We start from the raw sequence: 25,611 nt of genomic DNA, 5'->3' as shown, positions 1-25,611 counted from the left end.
TGAATAATAGTGTTAGTGTTAGTGTGCATGTGTGTGTCCTGTACTTTTTGGTGTCTCTGTACAGGTCATCCCCTTGTGTGAGTGAGCCTGCCAGTGTGTTTGCCTCTACTTCCTCTACCTGCCCGCATGTGAGGAAGGGGATTGAATACTTGCAGCATTTTTAGGATGTACTTGGCATAAGCGCATCCTGTCCTGAATGGGGAATGTAAGGGAGCTTGGTGGGGGGGGGGCGGGTGTTGTTGTCCAAGACCCTTTGTGAATGAGGCGCTGGTGAGTCCAACCCATGCAAATTAGTACCAAAGTCAGGGCTATTTTACTTTTTGAGACCAAGTGAAAAACTATGCTTTAGGAATTTCTGTGGACATTTATTCTGTGATGTTATCTGAGTATGGAGTTGCATAGGTTGGTGACTGCGACAAAGGTTACTCCTTCCGGTTAAGGTACCTTGCTGTTGGGAACCCTGCCACTTACTTAAATAACCATGACAGGATAACTTCAAAAGGCTGTAGAAGGCAAGATGCATGAGAAAGCGGTGGGTGTGAATGTGCACAGTATGGGGGGTTAGCAATAGAAAATAGAGAGTTGTGCTTCTAGAACTAGAAAGCCCAGTAAACACTGTAATGCGATATCTCAATAAGTCAATGCATCTGCACGCCGCATGCAGGCTGAATGCTCGAATGTGGGTAGGAATGACTGAGCCTTTTAGTCTTCTGATGTTGAAACACTAATTACTATGGAAGTGACCAATTGTGAACATCGATATCAACCCTGTACCAGTCTAGGACTGGGCCACAGTCATTCCCACGTCAGGCTTTCCTGGGTCTGCTTTCAACGTTTAGAGAATGTAAGATGTCTATCAGAATATTGGGAATTCATGCAGGCACGTACCTCTAAAGGCTGATACAGCGGGGACAGATTAGCAACATTTTGATATCCTTCTGAGTTGGGCGACATGTGGTAGGAAGGAACATTTGCAATAGAGAGTGTTTTTGGCTGCCACACAATTAACTTGGAAAGGCCAATGGGGGTAGAGAAGAGTCAGAAACATGTCAAGTATGCATGATGGAGGTCTTCATCGTTCTGATGCTCCTTACATCATCACTATTGAGGTTTATGAAGAAACTTTCAAAACAAGTTAGTGGCAGGAATTTACTTGCTCACAGACCTGGCAGACGGTGACGCAGGCAGTCACATGCCAAGCATGTAAGAATCAGACATGCATACCTCTGACATCGCTTAAATTGTTACTATTTAACATTTGGATGTGCAATATTGCCATGGTAAGGTTGGATGGCTGTTCTGTACCTTGAACACAAAATAAAACATAACTCACTTCAGGAAGTTTAAAGGATTACGTTTTTACCAGCTGGAAACTAAGTGTTAATTTCCCTTTCTATAAATGTAGACGAGCACTTTCTTTGACTTTACTGTTTACAAAAACTGAAAGTGACAGGCACTTAACCTGAATTTAACACCTGCATTACCTGAAAATTAAGCGACTTGTGTTTCGGCCAATCCGACTCCTCTAAAACACATATGCATAAGTATTGTTGGGGATTTATTTTCTGTGTACTGTTTTCCTGCACCGACTTCTATGGTGGCCCCCAGATTATCTCTTTTTATCTGGATCTAGGATGATTTGAAGTGAGAGTGGGGCCTTTTTGCCTCACTTGCTTCATTTAGTTTAGGGTGCACTGGTAAGTCCCTATATCTATCTATGGGTCAAGTGAATGTGTCTCCTTTACTCTTTCATCTTTGTTTTTACAATCAATAAAACAGCTTTATTTCAGCCATGAAAGCACAAACAATCAAAAACATCATCAGCAATAACATACAAATATGAGGATCTTAAATACATCATGTATGCGATACAAGTAATCTCTGTTTTAAATTGAGGGCAACATCCCCATCATATGGGTACACAGCATTTAAAGGCAGGTTCCTGAGTTAAAAAAAGCTGGCAGAAGTATTGACATATCACATTAAAACGAACGCATAATAAGATCACCTAATTTCGGAAGACATTATCTAATCTACTGAAAACATCATGAGCTTTGTCATAAAGCCAAATAACATGTTAAGAGCAACCTAGCGGATTTATGGGGCTCATATGTAATGTCAATATAATTTTAGCCATCCTCCTCCTCCATGCTCTAGAAATGTTTTAGCCACATGGAGTGAGCCGCTAAGCTGTCTGCGAAGTCACATCAACGTTTCAGTCCTATTCAGCAGTTCGGATTAGTCTTGCCAGAATTAAAGAATTTACAAATGTTATCCTGAGGTCTGAGTATCCTGGGCAGATTAGAATAAAATGAATAGTACTGTCAGGTGTTATTCGACATAGTGGGCATGAATCCTTTCCCCAATCATTTCATTTGCCAGTCCATTGCCTTACTGCTAAGATACCCAGTCACAATAAAACATATTATGTTCTCAGGTACTTAGGATGCACAAAATCAGGGTACTGGTCAAACCCAAAGATGAATTTGCAGTCCCAATAATACCTTAGTCTGGGCTTCTGATTCACCAGATTCAGGAGGCCTCATTTAGCTTTGGTCTTCAGTGCTTATTTGATCAACAGCATGAATAAAGAATTCATCAAATCTGGTTGAGACCAAAAGGCACTTAACCCTATGAATGCAATTGTTTTTCTTGTGTGCTGAGACCATGGTAAGGAGGTCTCTCCTGTGTGGTCGGTGAGGTCCATCACTGCCTCCCTGCATTAAAGCAATCTTTCTGTTGTCCATAGTTTTGCCCAAAACTACATCGGTTTGGACATGCACAGTATATCCAACCTCTGAAGGCCCATCACCATGAAAACTGTCAGGTTAGGGGCACTTGTTGGCAAAACTAATACATTCTTAACAACATTATTTTCAATTACTGAAAGCGAATCACAATTTGCATGCCCCCCAAAGCTCAGCACCGTTCAGAGCTGCCTGCCTCGACTACAGCTCGATGGACACATTAACTGGCCCACTTCCATTCTCATGGGTGAACCTAGCGATCGCACCATTATACCTTGTACCTGGCTATTTGTGAAGCCCATCGCCAATCATCTCACTCTTAAACCAAGTTAATCATAAATAGCCACTTGTTGAATGGGCTCTCCATTCAATTCCAGTTTTATCCTAGATTTGTGCTTGGTTCGATTCCCTTTAACTAGCAAGGTTTTCGACTTGCATGTGTTAATTGTTGGTCCACTGTCTTGTTAAAATTCACAGACTCAGCTAGTTGCAACTTGAGTCCACCTGGGGAAAGTGAAATAACAAGAGAATCAGAATTTGATCGCCCGCCAGCGATGGGGGTATCCGATGGGAACTCCAGCAACCTCATGCACACCTCATTTACACATAAACAGAACACCTAACCTTTCCTCATGCCCATCTCTGTTGCTATGGGCTTGATGGTACTCCCATCTATCTTCCACCTGACCACCGTCACATTGCCAGTTCAATAGCACAGCGAGTAGAGTGCTCCTTTTGACATCTGTGCTAGAGCCTGCTGAGGCAGGTTCAAATCCCGGCAGGGCCAAACTCAGCCTTTCATTTTTCCGAGCTCGATAAATGAGCACCACACACCGTGGCTAATAATAAGCAGCGCTCAGATGCCTGAGGGTTTGTAGCGCTATATAAATGCTAAATTATTATTATCATTATTATTGTTCTGAGATAAGCCCTGAATGGCCCTTAACAGAGATGGTGGCATGGACATACTCTACAGCATGTCCCATAGCTTTGCCCTAGGAACTCTGCCATAGACTGTTTTTAGGACCATAAATACATTTTCTGCAAGGGCAAATATTTACTACATACTAGCCGGAGACTGAGGCTTTGGTGGATTGTGCTTCTACTAGACTGAAACCCTGCTTGCAAATGGTGGATCGCACTGTGCTCATTGATCCAGATCTCCAGATGCCCTAGTACAGCCATGGCAAAAATGTTCCCATTCCCGTCAGGTAATGATATCAGCCTGTAGTTGCCCGGTAGTTCTCTACACCCCTTCTTGTATATGACATGCATTACTCACTGTAATAGCATTTCTGATGATTATATCTGCTTAGATTCACATGCTGTGCATATAGTCTGACATCCAGTGGTAACCGCAGAGTATTGCATCTTGTCTTTCGAGAATCGAAAGGGGACGTCGACATGGGCGTGCCTCTAACACTATCCCTAACATGACGTGTAGTGTACCCAAAATCCATCACGTGTCGAGGTGCCTCCGATTGTATTTTTTCTGCCATGAGGGAGCCTAATGACTAATGACTATTGTGAATACATAAAAGAGAGAAAGTAGACATCTATGTACCTTCCATCTCAGCGGGGAGGAAGGGTGGGCGCATGTGAATCTAGGCAGATAAAATCATCAGAAATTATTTTACAGTACGTAATGCATGTCTTCTGATGCTTGTTAATCAGCTTAGAACCACATGCTGTTCATAGACTAGCGAGCAGTACCCAGAGCTGGAGGAGGGTTGTGAGAAGGAACAGTAGTGAAAAGATGTCTTAGTACTGCTTGTCCCACCTGAGAATCAGATCTAGAATGAGTGTCTAGGCAATAGTGTTTTGTAAAGGGGTGTACAGAACTCCAGGTTGCCGCTTTGCAAATGGACTTTAGGGGAACATTTGAAATGAATGCTACAGAAGCCCGAGTGCCTCGAGTAGAATGTGCTCTAGGCTTGAAGGGCAGTTCTCTCTTCGCAAGAGTGTAACAAAGTGTGATGCATTTGACTATCCACCTTGAGATAGCTGACTTAGAGACAGGATCCCCTTCTCCGCCAGCTGCCTCTGAAACTGAAAATTGGTTTGTTTTTCTCAGTGGTCTAGTTCTTTCAGGTAAAACATGACTGCCCTGCGCACATCTTTCGGCCCCCTTAGTGGGGTTCTGGAAGAAAGTAGGCAGTTCTATGGGTTTACATGGAACTTGGAAAAAAATGTAGGTGCAAATCTAAGGTGAGTCCTCAGAACCACCTTATCTCTGTGAATTGTAACAAAATGGTCTAGAACTCAAAGGGCCTGTAGTTCACGAACTCTCCTTATAGAAGTGATATCCACTAGGAAGGCTGTTTTATAGGTAACATCTTTGAGACTTGCCTTATGCATAGGCTCAAAAGGAGACCCTATAAGTCTAGTCAATACCACATTTAGGTCCCATCCGGGAGCCAGGTTAGAAATGGGGGGATGAATCCTTTTAACCCCTTCTATGAAAGCCTATATAACTGGTATTTTTCACCACAACACCTTCTGTTGTGACGTAGTCTAGGCTGAGAGAGCACCTAAGTGAACCTTCAGGGAATTAAAAACCAGGCCTGAGTCTAGTAGATAAGTCAGGTACAATACAAAGTGAGTAGGAGAGCAGTCAATTGGATTGACGCCCTTCGAATTGAACCAGATAACAAAGCACTTTCATTTACTTGAGTAGCAATATCGGCTGTTAGGTTTTCACACCTCCCTAAGTATGTCCATGCATCTCTGAGGAAGTTGGAGATGCCCGAACTCTATGACCTCAGGAGCCAGGTCGCTAAATTCAGAGTTTGCGGGCATGGGTGCAGTGTTTCCCCCTTTTCCTGAGATAACATGTTGTATGGGCAAGGCAGTTTCATTGGAGGAGTTAGGGACATCTCCATCAGATGAGAGAACCAGGGTTGGCGGGCCCACACGGGGGCCACCAATATCATGGTGATTGGTTCCTGGTGAATCTAGTGCACGATCTTGTTGAGTAGGGGACTTGGTGGACAAGTGTAAACAAATTTCCCTGACCATGTTATCCAGAGACCGTTCCTCTTGGATCGGTTTGGGGAGTATCTGGAGGCATAATATTGGTATTGAGCATTCTTCAGAAGTGCAAACAAGTCGATCTCTGCGAAACCCCATTGTGCGAAAACTTTGGTGACGATGTCTCCGTGTAGTTGCCATTCGTACTGTACGGGCAGTGGGAAGTCTCTGCTGAGCACGTCCGCTAGAAGATTGAGTTCCCCTGGAACATGTTGCGACAACAGGAATATCCTGTGTTTGAGAGACCATTTCCAAATGTTCTGGGACAGCTTGGATAGCCCTGGAGAGTGTGTGCCCCCTTGCTTGTTTAAGTAGTAAATGGCCGTGGTGCTGTCTGTGAGAACCAAGACTGTCTTCCCCTGTAACTGTGTCTGAAAGGTTTTCAGTGCTTTGAATACGGCTAACAGCTCCAACAGATTTATGTGGTTGGATGCTACTTATGGGGACCACACAGCGTGCGCTGTTTGTTGAAGCAGATGAGCCCCCCACCCCGTGAGAGATGCGTCTGCCGTGAGAGTGGCATCCACTGCAGGGGTGGTGAAGGCCTTTCCCTTCAAGAGGTTTTCCCTCGACTACCACTGCAGAGAGAGAATGAGGGCTGGCAAGAGAACTACCAGATCTTCCCATTGTCCGCTGGCCTGACACCACAGGCTGTTGAGCCACACTTGCATAGGATGCATGCGCAGATGCGCGTGAGGAACTAAATAAATGCAGGACACCATCATTCCTAACAGTCGCATGGCTTTGTGTACCGTCATCTCTTGAACAGCTACATATTGAAGGACCTTTAACAGCTTGTTTAGAACCTTCTCATTGGAGGGGAAGACAAGGCCGTTTTATGTTCGAATTAGAGCTCCAAGGAACTGTTTAATTTGAATGGGGTCTAGGCTGGATTTCTTCTCATTGATGGAGAATCCCAGGCTGAATAAGACGTCTATCGTCTTTTGCGTGTTCAAAAGGCATGTTGCACAGGAATCCCCTATTATGAGCCAGTCATCGAGGTAAGGGTAAACCGGAATGGATTCTCTGCACAGGTGCGCTGCTGCCACTGCCAGTACCTTTGTAAACACCCTTGGCACTGAGGCAATGCTAAAGGGGAGTACTTTGAACTTATAGTGCTTGTACTCTATCATGAAACGTCAGTATTTTCTGTGTGCTGGCAACATTGAAATAGGAAAGTATGCATCTTTCATATCAAGTGTTGCCTTGTAAGCCCCCATGTTTCAGCAGAGGGATTACCTCCTGCAAAGTGACCATAACAAATATTTGAGGTTTGACAAATTTGATCGCTGGGTGCAATTCTAGCACAGGGCGTATGGTGAGATCCTTTTTGGGTACAAGGAAGTACACTGAATAAATACCCTTGTTTAACTGTAGAAGAGGGGCAACTTCTATGGCCTCTTTTCCTGAAGGATCTCAACCTCTAGCAACAGGATGCATAGGTGTTCTGGCATCAGGTGTCTTGATTTTGCCGGCCTGAATTGAGGTAGTCAGCAAAATTCTATGCAGTACCCGTGGACAATGGTCTTGAGCACCCACTGGTCTGTTGTTATCCCCTCCCATGTATGAAGGAATGATGTTAGATGTCCCCCGACCGGGGAGGCATGGAAGGGGACCCGGATTTGAGGGCAATTTCTGACTTGAGGCCGGGGAGCCTCTGGGGGTGGAATTCCGGCCTCTACTTTTTCCACGGCGTTGTCCTCTAGGTGGATACATGGTGGTGGTGTTAGAACCTTGTTCTAATGACCAGTTGTTTCCTAACCATACTGGTTTTGAGGGGAGCGCGATTGCCCAAGAAAGGAACGACGAGAGCCGCTCCCTCTCTGTTGTGAAGGCCTTTGGGTAATCTGGTTTAAAGGAATGGTGCAGTCAGAAATATTATTGTCCCTATGGTTCGGCCATGTGCTTTTAACCATAATTCGATCGATCGTACAAACATTTCCTATGCACCTTACCCGAGTTTTCGTCTCTTGAACACAAGCAAAATCAGGCAGCAGGGCATGGCCATCTTGTTATAATCTTATCACTTGCCCCATCGCCCTGGGTGACCTGCGTTTGCAGCACTAAATCATATCCCCCGCCCGTGAGCCTGACATCACCAAATCATTGATATTTTCCGCCTCTCTCCGTGACGTTACTGGGCAGCGTAGCCAATCACGCCCAGTCGTCATCAACGCAACTAGACTCTGAACCCGGAAAACAACACACATCGTCTCACAGCACAGGGTGTCACAATTAGGAATATGAAACTGTACTTTAAAAGGAAACAGCAAGACTGTACAATTGGTAAAGTACATTTATTTCACATTAAATGTTTCGATAACATTCGGCGTCTGACATAATCAATGAAAACTGAACTTTTTTCTTTGCTCTCATTCCATAAATCCGCAAATGTTTATCGTGAATCACACGCTGTTCTTTTTGGGTACACAGGGAGTTCGTTTTGTCTAAATGAAGCACTTCGGTCACTCGGTGAATTAAAAAGCTGGTGCATGAACTTGGCACTAGACCACCGTAAAGGTTATGTTGCTCCTAATCGCCGGTACCGTGTACGGGCATATTGGACCTTGTCTGTCGTCCCAAAGTACGGTTAAGTAGATCCAGTGATTGACAAGTAGCTGCAGCTGGCGGTTGAAGAAGCCATCGGTCGGGGTCCGGAATAGATGACAATCGCAGAACAGCACGATGTACCTGTTTGCAAAAGATAAAAATAGAAATGTGTCTCAGTAGCCGATCTTTATTACAATTAATCATTTTCTTTATTAGCGCGGAAGTGACGTGAACCGAGAGAATACAACGTGGAATATCAAAGTACTCTGCTATTAGCTTCCGAGGATAGTGCGATCGAGAATGTTGAGCTCTAAACGTAATGCGTAAACAGGGACAAGAATTCGAGGTGCAAAAACAATGTAATCATTTATTAGCGTAGGACCAGGGAGAAACAAGTGGTGGTCTACATGCGTCTCGATGCTGGCCTGCTCATGTGCCCGGTAGATAGCCCAGCACACAAAGGTTGTACTAGCACTTCATTGCAATATGCCACACAGAACGAACAAGTACAATGTCACCAAGCAATAAAGGACAGCTATTCGTATTTCAACTAGTTCTGGTATGAAATCGTCTAAAGAGAAACTTACATTATATTCGGCATTTCCATTTTCTTGGCGTAATGCAGACCACAATGCAGACTCCTCTCTTCGTGTTAACGATTTTTCATAAACTAAACTTATATGTAACTTGGTCCAGTTTCGGAATGGGCCACCTTATCATATCATATGTTATCACACACCCCCCTTCAATTCAATCCCTTTCGGAATGGTCCCTGTCTCTCAAGGTCAAAAAACAATAGAACCTTATACTGTGCGCGGGACGCGTGGGCCTCCCAGCTCCCAAGAAAAAATTCAAAGCTGGTGACCTTCACTCAAAATGAACATACATTCTTACTTTGCAACATCCTGTCAGGCTGAGAGGTCCTGTGCCCGCGGAAGCTGCTGAACCCCCGACAATCCCCCTGAAATGTAATTCTCAGAACTAGGTTTCAATTCAGCTCTGCAAACTACACCCCAAAGGGAAATGGGGAAGTGGATAACAAACCAAAGCTGAACCTGCAGAGGATATAAGAAAAGCAGATACAAATCCTTTTATTACTTACTCAACCTTAAGAGTGGAAAGACTTTAAATCCTTAACTAATAATTAAGAATCATACCTGCTTCTTCTCTTGAAATTTCTTAGAGAAGCCTGTAAAGAAGCTGAAAATCTCTCTTACTTGAGACTCTTGAAATTCACAGCAACTTCTTAATTTGAGCAAACCTGGAAAGTTTTGCTCTTTGCCTTTTTTCCAAAATTCACTAGTTGTCCAGTTAAATTGTCTTTATTTTTTCTTTCTTTTCTTTCTAACTTTTCTTTTGTTTTCAAACTTTTTACAATTCAATAAAGTTTGTGAATTCTTGAAGAAACACGTGCAAAACACACACGTGGATAATCTCAATACAGAAGATTTGCACGTTAGAAACTTCCTGCGTTGAAGAACACGCACACTGTAAGGAAAGTCCACGCGCAAAAAAACACACGCGCTTGTAAAAACACGCGAAGCAGAATTCACGCGCAAACGGAATCAGGCGCAGATAACACACGCGCTTGTAAACTCCCCGCTGAATGAATTTCCGCGCCTATACACACGCGCCTTATAACCCACGCGCAAAAGAGTTCACACGCGGTCGAGTACACGCATTAAAACACACGTGCAGGTAACCACACGCGCAATTGAGTTCTCGCGCTGAAGCACACGCGCTTGAAAACACACGCGCTATAGAGTTCTCACGCGGCAAACAGATCCTCGTGCTTGGAAGCACACGCGCTAAGAAAATACACGCGCTATAGAGTTCTCACGCGGCAAACAGATCCTCGCGCTTGGAAGCACACGCGCTAAGAAAACACACGCGCTATAGAGTTCTCACGCGGCAAACCGATCCTCGCGCTTGGAAGCACACGCGCTAAGATAACACAAACGCTATAGAGTTCTCATGCGACAAGCCGATCCTCGCGCTTGGAAGCACACGCGCTAAGAAAACACACGCGTTATAGAGTTCTCAGGCGGAAAGCCGGTTCTCGCGCTAGGAATTACACGCGCTGGAAAACACACGCGCTATAGAGTTCTAACGCGACGAGTCGATTCTCGCGCTACGAATCACACGCGCTGTAAAACACTCGCTCGCGCTAAGTTCAAAAATATAAATTCAAAGGTTAAATTTTACGAGTTCTCACTTAAATGTCATTAAGATAAACAGAGCTGCAGTAAAAACAAAGTCACTTATCTCCAGCACAATTTCTTAAAGATCTTCAGAGTTTCCTGTCTTCAAAACTAATTCCTGACAGCTGATAGCTTCTCCTGACACCCCCAAGAAAGTAGCCGCTCAACTGCTAACGCCTGAAGGATAAAATCCACCAGGCCCAAGTCTAAAGCAGGAGCAGCCACTAAACACGTCCTCTCAGCTGGGGTTTAGATGATGAAAGGCAAAGAGTGACAGTTTAGAATGTTCATTGTTGTTCAGCAGTGTTTTCCAACCAATCAGAGCTGTCACTGTGAAACTCCATTTTGCCTTGGGTCAGAACCAGGATTCTGAATCAGGAAGTTAAGGCCAAACCAACTACAATAGAAAACTTCCCACCCACACAAGGCTAATCTAAAAAGGATAATAAAAGAGAAATAATGGGAAGGAAACTTTAATAAGGGAAAATAGCCTGAATAGGGGAAGGAAACCTGACACATCCCGTGTCAACTCATCCATGAGAACATGAATTTTGAAGCATGGGCAGAGGGAATTGGGGGCTATCACTGCTCATTTTTCGTGGCACTGCTGAGCTGTAGGGGAAAAATTGCCAACAACACAATGCCCCCTATTCCCAAATTATAGTCGATGTAACACATAAAATGAGTCAAAATGTGTCTAGTGATAGGCCCACCTCTGCTTATCTCATGGCCTCGTACCCCATGGCATGTTTGCACAGTCAGTACTTCTTGTGTGCCTAGAATGTTTTGTGACCTAGGTCTGATCCCTTTTGTAGAACGAGCAGATATTCAGCTTTTTGCGGAACTTTATTGCAAGGAGACTGCCAAAACCCAAATATTCTTACACACTGTTACCTATTGGTCATTAACACGAAAAATGAAGGTCCCACAGTAGCTCGACTAAACTGTGAAATGGTAAAGCAATCGTAATAATTGTAATATTGTTTTTAAGAAAAGGAATGAGAGGATAGATTTCAAAAGACAAATTGCATACTTTATTTGTACAGTTTATAGAAACATTTTTTGGAAAAATAAAAACAGACGGTAATCATTTCAACTGGTATTTGAACGATTTAACAAGCTCTGCTTTGGGTGGACATGGAACGCTTGCAATGTTTTGTGGCAATGTATGTGTGCTCTGAACCGATTTGTGCGCAATTCGATGAGTATGCCTCTCGACGACATTAACAATAAGATCTTTCACAAAATCGAATTCCATTTTCTCATATACTGGTTTGACAACCCATTTTTTGCTTCTTTTCGTAAAGGCCATAGTGTAGCGAAGCATCCCTGAGTTTCCTGCAGTCCTAGATTGTTCCCGACCTACATTCTCGTTGTGCGCTAATACCGCTAGTAAAGTCCTAGATTTCATCCCTTTGATGCCAAAATGCAATCTCTTTGGCCTGTACTTTAGGCACATATTGTGGAACACCTCCAAATCTCCTGTGTGACAGAATTCTGTGAGTTCCTTAAGATCTCTTGATAGAGTATTATCAAACACAATCTTCTCAAGGGCTTTGTGTGGAGGTGAAGGTGGGATCAACCACTTCTTCTTCCGTGCCTGCTCTGGGGACAAAGGGCCATGTTCACATTGGTGGAAATGTTGGTTTTCTGTCCAGTGGTTAACGTTGGAACAGTGGTGCATTACTGACCGCCATTTTTCCAGTAGAATTTCCACAGACCAATCACATGTTTTGGAACTCCACCAAAGATGGTTGCTGAAAGACTGGGACCATTGTGAAATACTTTCCAAACCTTTTTTTTCCCTGCAGTCGAGATTTTTTTATTGATTGATTTGGCAACATGCCATACATCAAATTGATGTTTAATATTTGGATACTGCTCTCTCATTGTTTTGGCTATTGAAATGTGTCTGTCCGTGGCTATGAGGTCGATTTGCATTCCGTTCGACTGTAGATCTTCCAGTGATTTTATAAAACCAAGTTTCTCCATGGCCACCTGCATAACCACCAAACTCACAATTCTCTTACTTTCCTAGTCCTGAAAATGGTAGGTGCAGTACTTAGCAGAAAATCCGGGGCTGTCACACTGTCCATCGTCGGCTAGCCTGAAACGTTTGCCGTGGAATGTACTTTGAATAGCCCATTGTTCAATTTTCCAAGCATCACTAATGGCAGGGAATAGATAATCATGTTGATATTTGTAGTATTGCGTTTTAGAAATGAAATGGAGTCCCACAAACTGAAAGAAACTGGATAACTTCGTGAAAAGTAAAGCTGCTGCACACAGTAGATTGCCCGCTGGCAGTTTCCTCAGCATCGGTTGAGCGGACCATGAAAATGTTGTATGTGACCTTTCACAGGTGGCATGTATTTTGAGGTTACTGCCTTGTGTTAGACGAGTCATGCTCACAAATGGCTTTCCAAATACTTCCCCTCCCACTGAACACACACATTTCAGCATCTTTATAATCTCCATCAAGCTGCTGTCGAATACTATGTATTTCGCCTCTTTTATTAAACTGTCATCCGGCAACACTGTTGTTTCGGACTGAACTGTTGTGGACATATCACCCAAACTGGACATACTATAGTGAATATCTTTATCTGTTTCGTTGGTCAATAGTGTTGATGCTTCAGTCTCTGTCATTTCAACATCTATTACTTGACCATGGATTGGAGAAAAGCTGACGAGAGAAGGCCAGGAGAAAAGGCCTCCTGTGCTCTTTGCAGCTCCGCTGCGAGCACGTTTCCTCCCACTCCAGCTGGATGCTGGATCAGCTGTTCTCTCATTTGGAACAACCGTGTGTTCCATTGTGATCCCGCCCGCCGCGTGTGCCGTCCTGAAACCTGCTAAAATGGATGCCAGAGCAGTTTCCATGGAAGTATCCAAAACCTACACGAAGTCTGCTGCCCATTCGTCAAGTCGGCTTGCCTGCCCCTCCCCTCCTGCTTTAAATGGAGGGGGAGAGGGCCGAGAGGCGAAGCCGACGAGAGAAGGCCAGGAGAAAAGGCCTCCTGTGCTCTTTGCAGCTCCGCTGCGAGCACGTTTCCTCCCACTCCAGCTGGATTCTGGATCAGCTGTTCTCTCGTTTGGAACAACCGTGTGTGCCATTGTGATCCCGCCCGCCGCGTGTGCCGTCCTGAAACCTGCTAAAATGGATGCCAGAGCAGTTTCCATGGAAGTATCCAAAACCTCCACGAAGTCTGCTGCCCATTCGTCAAGTCGGCTTGCCTGCCCCTCCCCTCCTGCTTTAAATGGAGGGGGAGAGGGCCGAGAGGCGAAGCCGACGAGAGAAGGCCAGGAGAAAAGGCCTCCTGTGCTCTTTGCAGCTTCGCTGCGAGCACGTTTCCTCCCACTCCAGCTGGATGCTGGATCAGCTGTTCTCTCGTTTGGAACAACGTATGTTCCATTGTGATCCCGCCCGCCGCGTGTGCCGTCCTGAAACCTGCTAAAATGGATGCCAGAGCAGTTTCCATGGAAGTATCCAAAACCTCCATGAAGTCTGCTGCCCATTCATCAAGTCGGCTTGTCTGCCCCTCCCCTCCTGCTTTAAATGGAGGGGGAGAGGGCCGAGAGGTGAAGCCGACGAGAGAAGGCCAGGAGAAAAGGCCTCCTGTGCTCTTTGCAGCTCCGCTGCGAGCACGTTTCCTCCCACTCCAGCTGGATGCTGGATCAGCTGTTCTCTTGTTTGGAACAACCGTGTGTTCCATTGTGATCCCGCCCGCCGCGTGTGCCGTCCTGAAACCTGCTAAAATGGATGCCAGAGCAGTTTCCATGGAAGTATCCAAAACCTCCACGAAGTCTGCTGCCCATTCGTCAAGTCGGCTTGCCTGCCCCTCCCCTCCTGCTTTAAATGGAGGGGGAGAGGGCCGAGAGGCGAAGCCGACGAGAGAAGGCCAGCAGAAAAGGCCTCCTGTGCTCTTTGCAGCTCTTCGCTGCTCGTCTGCCGTTTGCCCGAAACCTACGCCGCACCCGGAAGGTAAGAAGCTCTACCCCTGCAAGCGTCTCTCCAACCCCTGCACCACCTCAAGGCGCTTCAGGCTGCGCCCCTGTACTTTGAAAACTGCCTTCAGCTCACAGCCCATTCCCACGAATAGCCGTAATACGCGGCTATGCTCACGCACTGTACAACCCTCCTCATTCGCTGATAAGGCCAGGCACCCCCGTAAAACCTCAAAGCCTGCATCCATGTCAAGTACTACCTACACAGCCACCAACAAAGTACTTAATTTTCCGTACAATTATACCGCCTCCATAACCAATGTGATTACAAATGTGTCCACCACCGCTGAAAATGTGACCCCCAGTGTAAAATCTGTGATTTGCAATTCTTCTACCACCATTTTGAATGCTAGTGTGCCAAATGCTATACCACATGTGTCCACCACCGCTGAAAATGTGACCCCCAGTGTAAAATCTGTGATTTGCAATTCTTCTACCACCATTTGAATGCTAGTGTGCCAAATGCTATACCACATGTGTCCACCACCGCTGGAAATTTGACCCCAGTGTAAAATCTGTGATTTGCAATTCTTCTACCACCATTTTGAATGCTAGTGTGCCAAATGCTATACCACATGTGTCCACCACCGCTGAAAATGTGACCCCCAGTGTAAAATCTGTGATTTACAATTCTTCTACCACCATTTTGAATGCTAGTGTGCCAAATGCTATACCACATGTGTCCACCACCGCTGAAAATGTGACCCCCAGTGTAAAATCTGTGATTTGCAATTCTTCTACCACCATTTTGAATGCTAGTGTGCCAAATGCTATACCACATGTGTCCACCACCGCTGAAAATATGACCCCCAATGTAAAATCTGTGATTTGCATCTTCCCTAACACCCAGAGCTCAACCCCCCCCTCCACCAAACCCTCTCTCATCATGAGCCCCCTCTCAGGCACTACTGAACCCCACATGAAATGCGCCATGATTAACGCCAGGTCCATCAATGCCCACGCCCTAGACATACACGACCTCCTAAACTCCCACAACCTAGATCTACTCATGATCTCAGAAACATGGCTACATGATGCCTCCGGCCCGGCACTATCCCTCGCCCTACCCCCTGGCTATTCCATAACTAGACAAGACCGCCTCTCCAAAGGTGGAGGTGTAGCAATTATTGCCAGAGACTCGCTCTCTATCAGAAGGATAGAGAAATCCCTGACCAACAACAACAGCGACTACCTCCAAGTTAAAATAACCCTCTCTCCCCATTGCACCATTACTGTGCACACCATTTACCGCCCTCCAGGCCCAACAGAAGACTTCCAAGCCTCTCTCATCCACCTCCTCTCTGACAACCTCAAAAAACAGTCTAAAGCCATTTTCCTCGTGGACGTCAATCTAGGGCTCCGGGATAGTAAGGACGTAGCAGCCAAATCCCTTGACTCTGCCCTCAATGCTCTAGGCTACAAGAACACCATCCTTAGCCCTACTCACACTCAAGGCAGAACGCTTGACTGGATAGCACAGCATAACTGCCCACTCATCATTACAGGTAACAATCCCACCCCGTGATCTGACCACCACATCATCACCTTTAGCATCCTCACCACTAGCTCCCTTGCTGCCCCCTTGCCTCAACCGCTCCCTCCTTGCCTCGCCAGAAGCTCCCGCCAGCTCACCAAGGAAAGGCTACTGCCCTTCCTCCAAGGCCCAGCCTTCAGACCACCTTTTTCATCAGACCCAGAAACACTCGCAACAACCTATGATACTGCCATTAAAGCAGCTATCAACTCCATTGCCCATCTTAAACCACGCAAATCCAAACCCACTACCCATTCCAACTCTTGGTTCACACCTGAGCTCCTCACACTCCGCAACGAGAAAAAAGCTGCACTCACACAGTGGCAAACGTCCCACTCTGAAAAAGACAAGATGTTCTTTAAAGCCCTATCCACCAAATACAAAAAGGCAATCAACCAAGCAAAGGCCAAATCCTTTGAATCCAGAATCTCGGAAGCCCAATCTAGCACCAAAGAAATCTTCGCCATTTTCAGAGAGCTCGAGACACCCACTCCGCTCCAGAGATATCACCAAAGACAAAAACTGGTGTGACAAAATACAAGCGGCCATGCAAACCAAATTAAGCCTCCTCAAAAGCAAAATACTAGCCACTAAACAAGCCTTACCCAGTAGCCATATCCCTATCCCGTCACACGCCACGGATCCCCCCTACCCTTCTCCTTCAAACCCATCCAAGAAAAAGACATCATCAACATTATGAGGAACATCAAGCCCTCTAACTGCAAAGGTGATGAATGCCCAGCCTCCATTATCAAAGACTGCACGGAAGCGCTAGCGCCCTTCCTAACAGCCTTCGTTAATGCCTCCTTTACCACAGGGAAAGTCCCCGCCTCCCTCAAGGAAGCTTGGGTCCGACCTCTCTTGAAAAAACCAACTCTCGATCCCACCTCCCCCAACAACTACAGACCTATCACCACTGTCCCATTCCTCCTCAAAATATTGGACAAAGCAGCCTACTTGCAGGTCCAGCATTTCATTGAAGAGAACAAACTCCTTGGACTCCGCCAATCTGGCTTCCGCCCTAGACACGGGACCGAAACCGCCCTACTTGACTTGAAGAACCAAATGGACGATGCTAGAGACATGGGTAAACCAGCACTTCTCCTACTCCTTGACCTATCCGCGGCATTCGACCTCGTGGATCATGGCGTCCTATGCCACCACCTTTCCTCCACCGCCAAATTCTCCTCAGAGGCCACAGCTTGGATCACCTCCTTCTTACAAGACAGAACCATGCAAGTATTCTCTGACCTAGCCGCCGCATCCCCAACTACTATACTTTGTGGTGTACCCCAAGGCTCCTGTCTCTCCCCCACCCTATACAACATCTTCACACGACCCCTCTTCCTCATCCTCGACGCCATGGGCATCTCATACACCAACTACGCCGACGACACCCAGATCCTCCTCACTCTCACAGGTAACTATGACACCGACTCCCTGACCCTCAACAACCTCTACAACACCATCCAAGCCTGGATGGCTGACAACGGACTATGCCTCAACTCTGACAAGATGGAACTCCTCCTGGTAGGTTCCCCCGACACGCTAAAAAACCTAGATGTCCAATTTAGCCACTTCACCATTGACTCCATTAAAATCCCGGTCTCCGATTCTGTCAAAACTCTGGGAGTCTACCCGGACTCCAGCCTATCCATGGATAGACAAGTCAACGCAATAGCATCCACAGCTGCATATCATGCTAAACTTATCAATGCAATCAGGCCCTTTCTATCCAAAGAGAACTGCACCAACATAGCCAGAGCCATCACCGGCTCCGGGCTAGACTACTGCAATGTACTCTTTCTAGGAACCTCAAACAAAAACTTAGTGAGACTACAAGTAATACAGAACAATGCTCTCCGGGCAGCCCAAGGCATTGCTAAAAGAGAACACATCTCTGAAGCCAGAAAACTAGCGCACTGGCTCCCAATAAATGAAAGGATCGTATTCAAAGCCCTGACACTGACCCACAAGTGCATTCACTTCACTGCTCCTGCCTACCTTTCTCAAAGGATCCACCCTGTCTCCACCACCAGGCCAACCAGATCCCCGTACACCAACATGCTCTCTGTGCCACTAGTAAAAAGAGTAAAAGCGGGTGGGTCCAGCTTCCCCTAACTCGCGCCCACCCTCTGGAATGCCCTACCTCCCACCATCCGTGGCGAGGACTCCCTCACCACCTTCCGCAAAACACTGAAAACTACCCTCTTCACATAAGGACCGACACATCAGCACAAATACTTATCATTTAGGTTCGTAATTTACACCCAAATGCAATATTTGTAACAACAGTATGATTTCCTGTACTACTCATAATGTGTCAACAATCGCTATCATATGTACCATGTAACTAAGTTATTGCAAGTAACAGCGCCTCAATGCCCCTGGGCTGCTTGCGCGCTATATAAATTTAAATAAATAAATAAATAAATAAATAAATAAAACATCAATGTGGACTGTTTTTTGCAGGGTGTCGATTGTGTCAAGTGCTCATTGAGTAATGTAAAACTATCTACTATAAATTCACTTTCACCTTCATTTTGCGGAGCAGGCGCATTGTAGCAATGGTCCAAAAACACTTTGTTGGATTCGCCGGTCATATTAAATTCATTTTCTGGCCATTGGACATAGGCATCTCGAGTGTAAACACGCCGTGTCTCAATGGTGAAAACAGTTTGGCAAGCAGCATCTGTCATTTGTATCGCTGTATGTGTCTGCATAGTCTGTACTCCATCAGGCAACTATAGGATAGATAGGAAAAGGGATGTTCAGTGTAACTCCAATATACAATGTTGTACAATTTACATTAAAAGAAGCATATAATGAAGGCCTCAGCACAAAACAATTGCCAAAAATATAAAGTGTTTATAACTAACCTTATTTTTATTTCTTTTCTTTGAAACCTTCTTTACTCTAACATCAACATCAGCAAGCTGGCGCACCGACTCAGATCCACGTGCCTCCGGTTCAATATACGGATCTTGTATACACCCCTATAAAAAATAGTATCCATTTAAATAAGTCATTTGCATTACACATATAATTAGACCGACTTTCTCTCATTAGATGGTACTGTCAGTATGCATACCTCTGGCTCTGGATCAACTGCAAGGTCTGGTTCCGGAACAACTACAAGGGATAATGTAATTGTAGAGGACACTGCAGCATCTCCCTGAAACACAGTATTTGCATTAGTAAGGACGAAAAGATTGGAAACTGGACACACAATTTGGAAAGACGACAAAGGTACATATCAACAATTACACGATATGTAAATATGATCAGATTATCTTGTCCTATTGAAATGTGAAGACACATACCTCTGGCACCGGATCTACTACGAGGGATGTTGTAATTGAAGTGGACGCTTCAGCATCTCCCTGAAACACAGTACTTGCATTAGTAATGCAAGTACTTGCATTAGTAATGCCCCCTGTGAGTGTCTGTCTGCCCCCTTTGCCCCCCATGAGTGTCCGTCTGCCCCTTGCCCCCCTGTATTGCCTGTCAGCCCCATCGCCCCTTGATTTACTGCTGTACCCCCCCATCGCCTTGCCCCCTCGTTTAGGTCCGTGTGCCCCCCTCCCCCCTTTAAATTGCCTTCCATCCCTCCCCCCTCCACTACCCCCTTCTATGCCACTTTTCTACTCCTCACCCCTCTTTCTTTCTCCCTCCTCTCCTTCTTCCCCCCACTTAGCACTTACTCCTATCATTTGTTCCCATGACTTCTGATAGCAGCTTGTCTGTCTCTACTCCTCCTCCTCCCCTTGTCTCCTCCTTTCCTCCCCTCACCCCCTGCTCTACTAATTTGCTGCCGGCAAATTTGTACTGTAGTGTGTCTGTTCATCTCCTTTCTCCCCACTCATATCCCCCCCCCCACCCCCTTCCCTCCTCCTGTTTACCTCTTGCACTACATCAATTGTTGTCAGGCATAGTAATGTTAATGCTTGTTTTGTTCTCCTTCTTTCCCTTCCCTCTTTGCCCTATCTGTTCTATGCACTTGCACTATCCGAAATGTCGTCAGGCCTATTACGATAGTTATTTTTCACATTCTGTATTATTTCAAGGACTTTTATTGAATGTAACTGTATTTTCCTATGTTCTCTCCCTCCTTGAAGCGCTTTGAAACACTTTGTGTATAGGCGCTATATAAATAAACAATCAATCAATCAATCAATCAGTAAGGATGAAAATATTGGAAACTGGGCACACAATTTGGAAAGACGACAAAGGTACATATCAATATCAAACCATGATAAACATTGTGTAAAGCAATGATACGTTGTGAAAATATGATCACATTATCTAGAATTCCGTAGATAAAATCAGTCTGGAACAGAATAGCTAGGTAAGATTACCTGATACGCGCTCGAAGTGGTTGGTGACTCCAGGCAAGACATGGATGTTGAATCTTGTTGCTTCATATTCAGTGGATAGTCATGGAGTGGTAAAGGGAAAGTATTATTCGATTTAAAAATTCCAACATTAAAAAGTGGCATGTAAGGAGACTGAATACAAGAAAAGTATGCTTATGTAAATGCATAATATAGCATAGTTATCCGTCCTCATAAATCATTTTTTATGTGGGTTCTACAAAACAAGGACTGATGTTTAGCAAAATAGTCATTATTTCAAAAGCTATTCAATCACATAAATATGGAAAGTAATATAAGTGACATTTACACCAAAAATACAGGCATAAAGCTAAATCCGGAAGCGTGACTCACCTGTGGCGGCATTTTTACGAATAAAGTCGGAATAGCATTTTGGAGCAATTTTCGAGTTGTTCACAGTTGATTCCTCTTTGTGTGCAAGGACGTGTCGTACATATCTGGGTTGAGATGCAGGCTGCAGATACCGTATTGATGACCCCTCTTGTCCTCCAAGACTTGTTTGACTCTACTTTCAACCTCTTCTGGTGGATATCCGCAACATATTACCCATTCTCTTATTCGATCAACAGTCTTAGGGAATACATGCATTTTAATGCCTTCGGATTTGTCATGGGTCTTCTAAGGGCAACCGAAAATAGAACATGGAGCCATTGTTGCAATTTCTGCAAAATAAAGGTCAACATTATTAGAAAACTATTTTGCATAAACATGTGAGAAAGAATGAATTGGACCATACATTGTTCATTGTACGCTTTCTTTTGAGCACCACAGCAAAACCAGTGCAGCGTGTGCGGCTGTATTATGGGATAAATTTCAGAAATGATTCATTGATGTGTTGAAAATCAGAACATGTTACTCATCCCTTGAATGTTCTATCGTGCACGAAAAGGAAACATGCTTATACTATAGACACGGTCGGCGAAGGATGCAATACGATGCCAATTGACACTGATAAAAATTGACATATCGATAACATAACAAAAGAAACTCAAGTCAATAGCAAGAAGACAAATTAAAATTGCACTAGTGAGTATGTTACTTCGAAATAGATATAAATTTACAAATGAAGGAGATATGATAAGGATACATGCCCTTACCTGCACCAACAAACAGTTGGATTCAGCAAGCAGAGTAATAAGTGGCAGGAGAAAAGGGAGATGTTCACAGGTAGCACACTGACGAGTTCACTCGAAGCGGTCACAGAGTAACACGTTCCCAAGTTGAATTGCAGTGCTCAAAGATGTTCTCATGGTAAATATCAAGTGGTTTATAAAGAATTACAAAAAGGGGTGTGTTTGTGAATGAATGACGTGTATATGTCGTGGTGTTAAGTGTATTGCAGGGGAGCGGCCTGCTTCAAGGAGGCCTGCCTGGAGACACGGGGTCTGAGGAGGCCATGTGAACAATGGCCCCCGGGCGTAGGATACCTTCTGAAGTGTACATGGTGTTTGGCACCTTGGCCGTTCGCGCCCCTGACAGCACCCCATGGCAGCGCACATCCACTGGTGCGAACTGCCTTTGATAGTGGAGGGGGGATGGATTGGCTTGGGGCATGCAGACAAGGCACCGGAACACTGCTGAATGGAGACAAACTTATGTGGATTGCAGGGGCACGGCCTGCTTCAGGGGAGCCTGCCTGGAGACACGGGCTCTCAGGAGGCCATGTGAACAATGGCCCCTGGGCGTAAGATACCTTTTGAAGTGTACATGGTGTTTGGCACCTTGACCATTCGCGCCCCTGACAGCACCCCATGGCAGCGCACATCCACTGGTGCAAACTGCCTTTGATAGTGGAGGGGGGATGGATTGGCTGGGGCGTGCAGACAAGGGACCGGAACACTGCTGAATGGAGATACACTTATGTGGATTGCAGGGGCATGGCTTGCTTCAGTTGAGCCTTCCTGGATACACGGGGACTGAGGAGGCCATGTGAACAATGGCCCCTGGGCGTAGGATACCTTTTGAAGTGTACATGGTGTTTGGCACCTTGGCCGTTCGCGCCCCTGACAGCACCCCATGGCAGCGCACATCCACTGGTGCGAACTGACTTTGATAGTGGAGGGGGGATGGATTGGCCAGGGGCGTGCAGACAAGGCACCGGAACACTGCTGAATGGAGACACACTTGATTCACTTAAAAACTGAAACAACCATTGATAAAAAATATGTTGTGTTTTATTAGGTTTCTTATTTTGATGGCACAAAAATACTAGACATTGTAAAGGTCTGGTTGCAGCTCAGCGAGGGAAAATACCCTGTACTGACCTCTGTCACTGGGGAAAGTTTGTCTAATGGCGCCAACGACACATGCGGGTATTACTCGTCGAACGCGATGTCCAAGCCTCCCATGAAGCCACCATGTCTACGAACGATAGGCCACCAGCCGGTACCACCTATGAAAGAGAAATATACAATCTGTTTTTAAATGACCAAGATAAGTGTATTAAACCTTAGTTGTCAATGACAATTCTTGTATGCAATGGCATTTTTGCCAGGACAAATGCTAACTAGACACTGCACAATATTGAATGACTTTTATGCGACTATTACTAGAGAATTGCAAGACTAAACGGATATGACACTGATATATTGAAGTTACGAGAATATAGGGGACAACCATGAAATAGTAGTGGCCTAACTGACATCACAACCAGACTATCCTTACTCGTTACTTGGATTACGAGGGCGAACTGTTGCACGAAGTTCGTGTATAAGCACCATCAAAATCCTCAACACGGACCGTGTGAGGCAGGCTGCCGTGAAGTCCGGGAGCTCGGTAACGCATTGTGGCTGTGGATCGCCTTGCGATATGTAGGACAAGCATCCAGAGTTTTCTCGGCAGCAGCAGTTCTTCTCCTCGGTTGGCATTAGCGCGCACCGATTGCAGGTACACCAGGTGGAAACACCGTCCATGCGACTAGGTCCAGGCTCTTCATCTGTTGAAACGTCCGCCCAACTGTCGTTCAAAGCCCCATCATTTACAGAGCTTACTCTTTCCAGTAATTCCTCCTCGGAGTACTCAGGCTCATACAGGTAGGGCATTATTGTTGCCATTGTGTTGTAAAGAAACAAAAATAATTTATAGCGGTCGTACTGGTATCTGTTCACACGGGCTACAAGCAACGAAGGTAGCTGACCAGAGCACAGAAACGAGTCACAGAATACTAAAAGAAATACAGTGAGAGGAATGGAAAGAAAATCTGCTGTTGTGTGTTGTGAAACGCTCTGTTTATACTTATCGAGGAAAGAGGCTTCCTGCCGTTTCCATGGCGACACATCATTAGCTGAGGTGCAGAGGATGTTGACACGAGACGTGCTTTGGCATTGTGAAATGGGCGTCTAGTGATGTCAGGCTCAGGGGCGGGGGATATGATTTAGTGCAGCGAACGCAGGTCACCCAGGGTGATGCGGCAAGTGATAAGATTATCATAAGATGGTCGCACGCTGCTGCCTGATTTTGCTTGTGTTCAAGAGACGAAAACTTGGTTATGGTGCATAGGAAATGTTTGTACGATCGATCGAATTATGGTTAAAAGCAAATGGCCGAACCATAGGGACAATAATATTTTCTGACCAAACCATTCCTTTAAGGTCTTTAGAGTCTCATGTTCCTTTTTGGCTGTCTCAAGTGCTTCGTCCATGGCCTTGCCGAACAAGTTGGTCTCTTCAACTGGCTTGTTTATTAAGGCTGCTTGGGTTTCAGGCTTAAACCCAGAGTTTCTCAACGAGGCGTGCCATATTAATAGCGTACCCTGAGCCAAGGTCCTTCCCGCTGTTTCAGCAGCATCCAAAGTGTTTTTAAGAATGTTGTGGTTCACTTGCTTGCCTTCTGACCCAAATCATGAGCAGTCTAGCTCGCATTGGTTCAGGGACCTCTTGAAGGCCCTCTTGCAGCAGGTTCCACTGTACATCTGAGTAGCTAGCTAAATGAGTGGTGTTGGCTATTCGTATGTAGAATGCAGCAGCAGTCTTAACCCTTTTCGCCTGTGCATACAATTTTTTGCCTTCTTTATCAGGCGGAAATGGCCTGACTGGCAGGAGGCTTTTCCTCAGTATGTCCGCTACAAATCCAAATCCGGCACAGCCTCCTGTGTGGCGATTTGGAAATGGCCAGCTGCCCTCTTTAAAATGGCGTTAAACACGGACTGGAGTGGTAGGAAGGTAATCCATACACAGAGCGTCAGGGTTCGGGGTAGGAGTAAGGGACGCCCAAGATTGATTATCAACCGGATGGCTGTCTTTCCAATTATCCATGGGATCAGCAGGATCATCAGTATGGTCCACAAAGGGATCAGCATCCTGTATGTAGGGATTTATAGGAACCTCGTCATCAGTAAGGTCATAAACATTTTCTTCATGAGGATCCTCAAAGGTACTCTGAAACTTGGCCATAGGCGTAAAGGGAAGATCTTCACGAGGCCTCTTGGGAGAAAACCTCTCTGAGAATTCAACAAACATTCATGCACCCCTCAAACTTCTCCCTGGTCCATGATGATGGACCAGAGGAGTCCAGGGAAGGAAAGAGGTCTTCTTGATGATTGTCCCGTGTAGAACGTCGAGACTTTTCTCCTAAAGCCTTGGATAAAGCATAAGGGCTCTCAGAGTACTCTTTCTGGGGCTCCTGGCATTGTGACGTGTCAAGGCCTTTCTTTCTGTTTCAAAGTGTCTTTTGACTGTTCCTTTTGTTTAACCGCTGAAGCAATCGTCACAATACTATTGCTGATGCTCAGGTTACAGGGAGGTGTGGCGGTTGAGCCGGTGGCTGTGCTGTGGATTTCGGCACCACCGGGGCCTTAAGCGGTGTCAGCGCTTTCTTCGGAAGCATCTCAACAGCACATGTGTTTTGGTGCTAGCACATTTAATCTTGGACTGCCCGGACACATGCCGCTGTCGCGGTTGCGAGACGGACTGCTGATCATAAAGATCATCGCGCACCGTCGAAGTATCCGACGTGCCTGTTGGCGCTTTGGAGCACTTCGACTGGACTTCCGAAGCAGAACTGTGGCTTGTGATCTTTTTGTGAGAATCGGGTGCCTCCCTGTCGCTGCGATGTATTGTTCCCATAGCAGGACTCACGTCGTGCCTATCTGGGCCGGAGATGGACGCTGCGGATTGAGAACTCTCTGCCGTAAGGTCAATGGCTTCCGAAGT

At 45.6% G+C, this 25,611-nt stretch overlaps 1 protein-coding gene across 1 annotated transcript in view; it reads right to left on the bottom strand.

Moving 5' to 3' along the window:
• Positions 1-24,852, bottom strand: part of LOC138469393 (vomeronasal type-2 receptor 26-like) — an 81,780-nt gene extending 56,928 nt beyond the window's left edge. Inside the window, exon 1 of the mRNA XM_069609028.1 lies at positions 24,688-24,852. Within this exon, the coding sequence (XP_069465129.1) occupies positions 24,688-24,852 (165 nt within the window). The remainder of the gene's footprint in view (positions 1-24,687) is intronic.
• Between the last annotated feature and the right edge of the window lie 759 nt (positions 24,853-25,611).

This window comes from Ambystoma mexicanum, chromosome 1p (genome assembly GCF_040938575.1).
Source record: "Ambystoma mexicanum isolate Mex_15411 chromosome 1p, UKY_AmexF1_1, whole genome shotgun sequence".
NCBI lineage: Eukaryota > Metazoa > Chordata > Amphibia > Caudata > Ambystomatidae > Ambystoma > Ambystoma mexicanum.
This window is presented reverse-complemented; position numbering and strand designations above follow the sequence as displayed.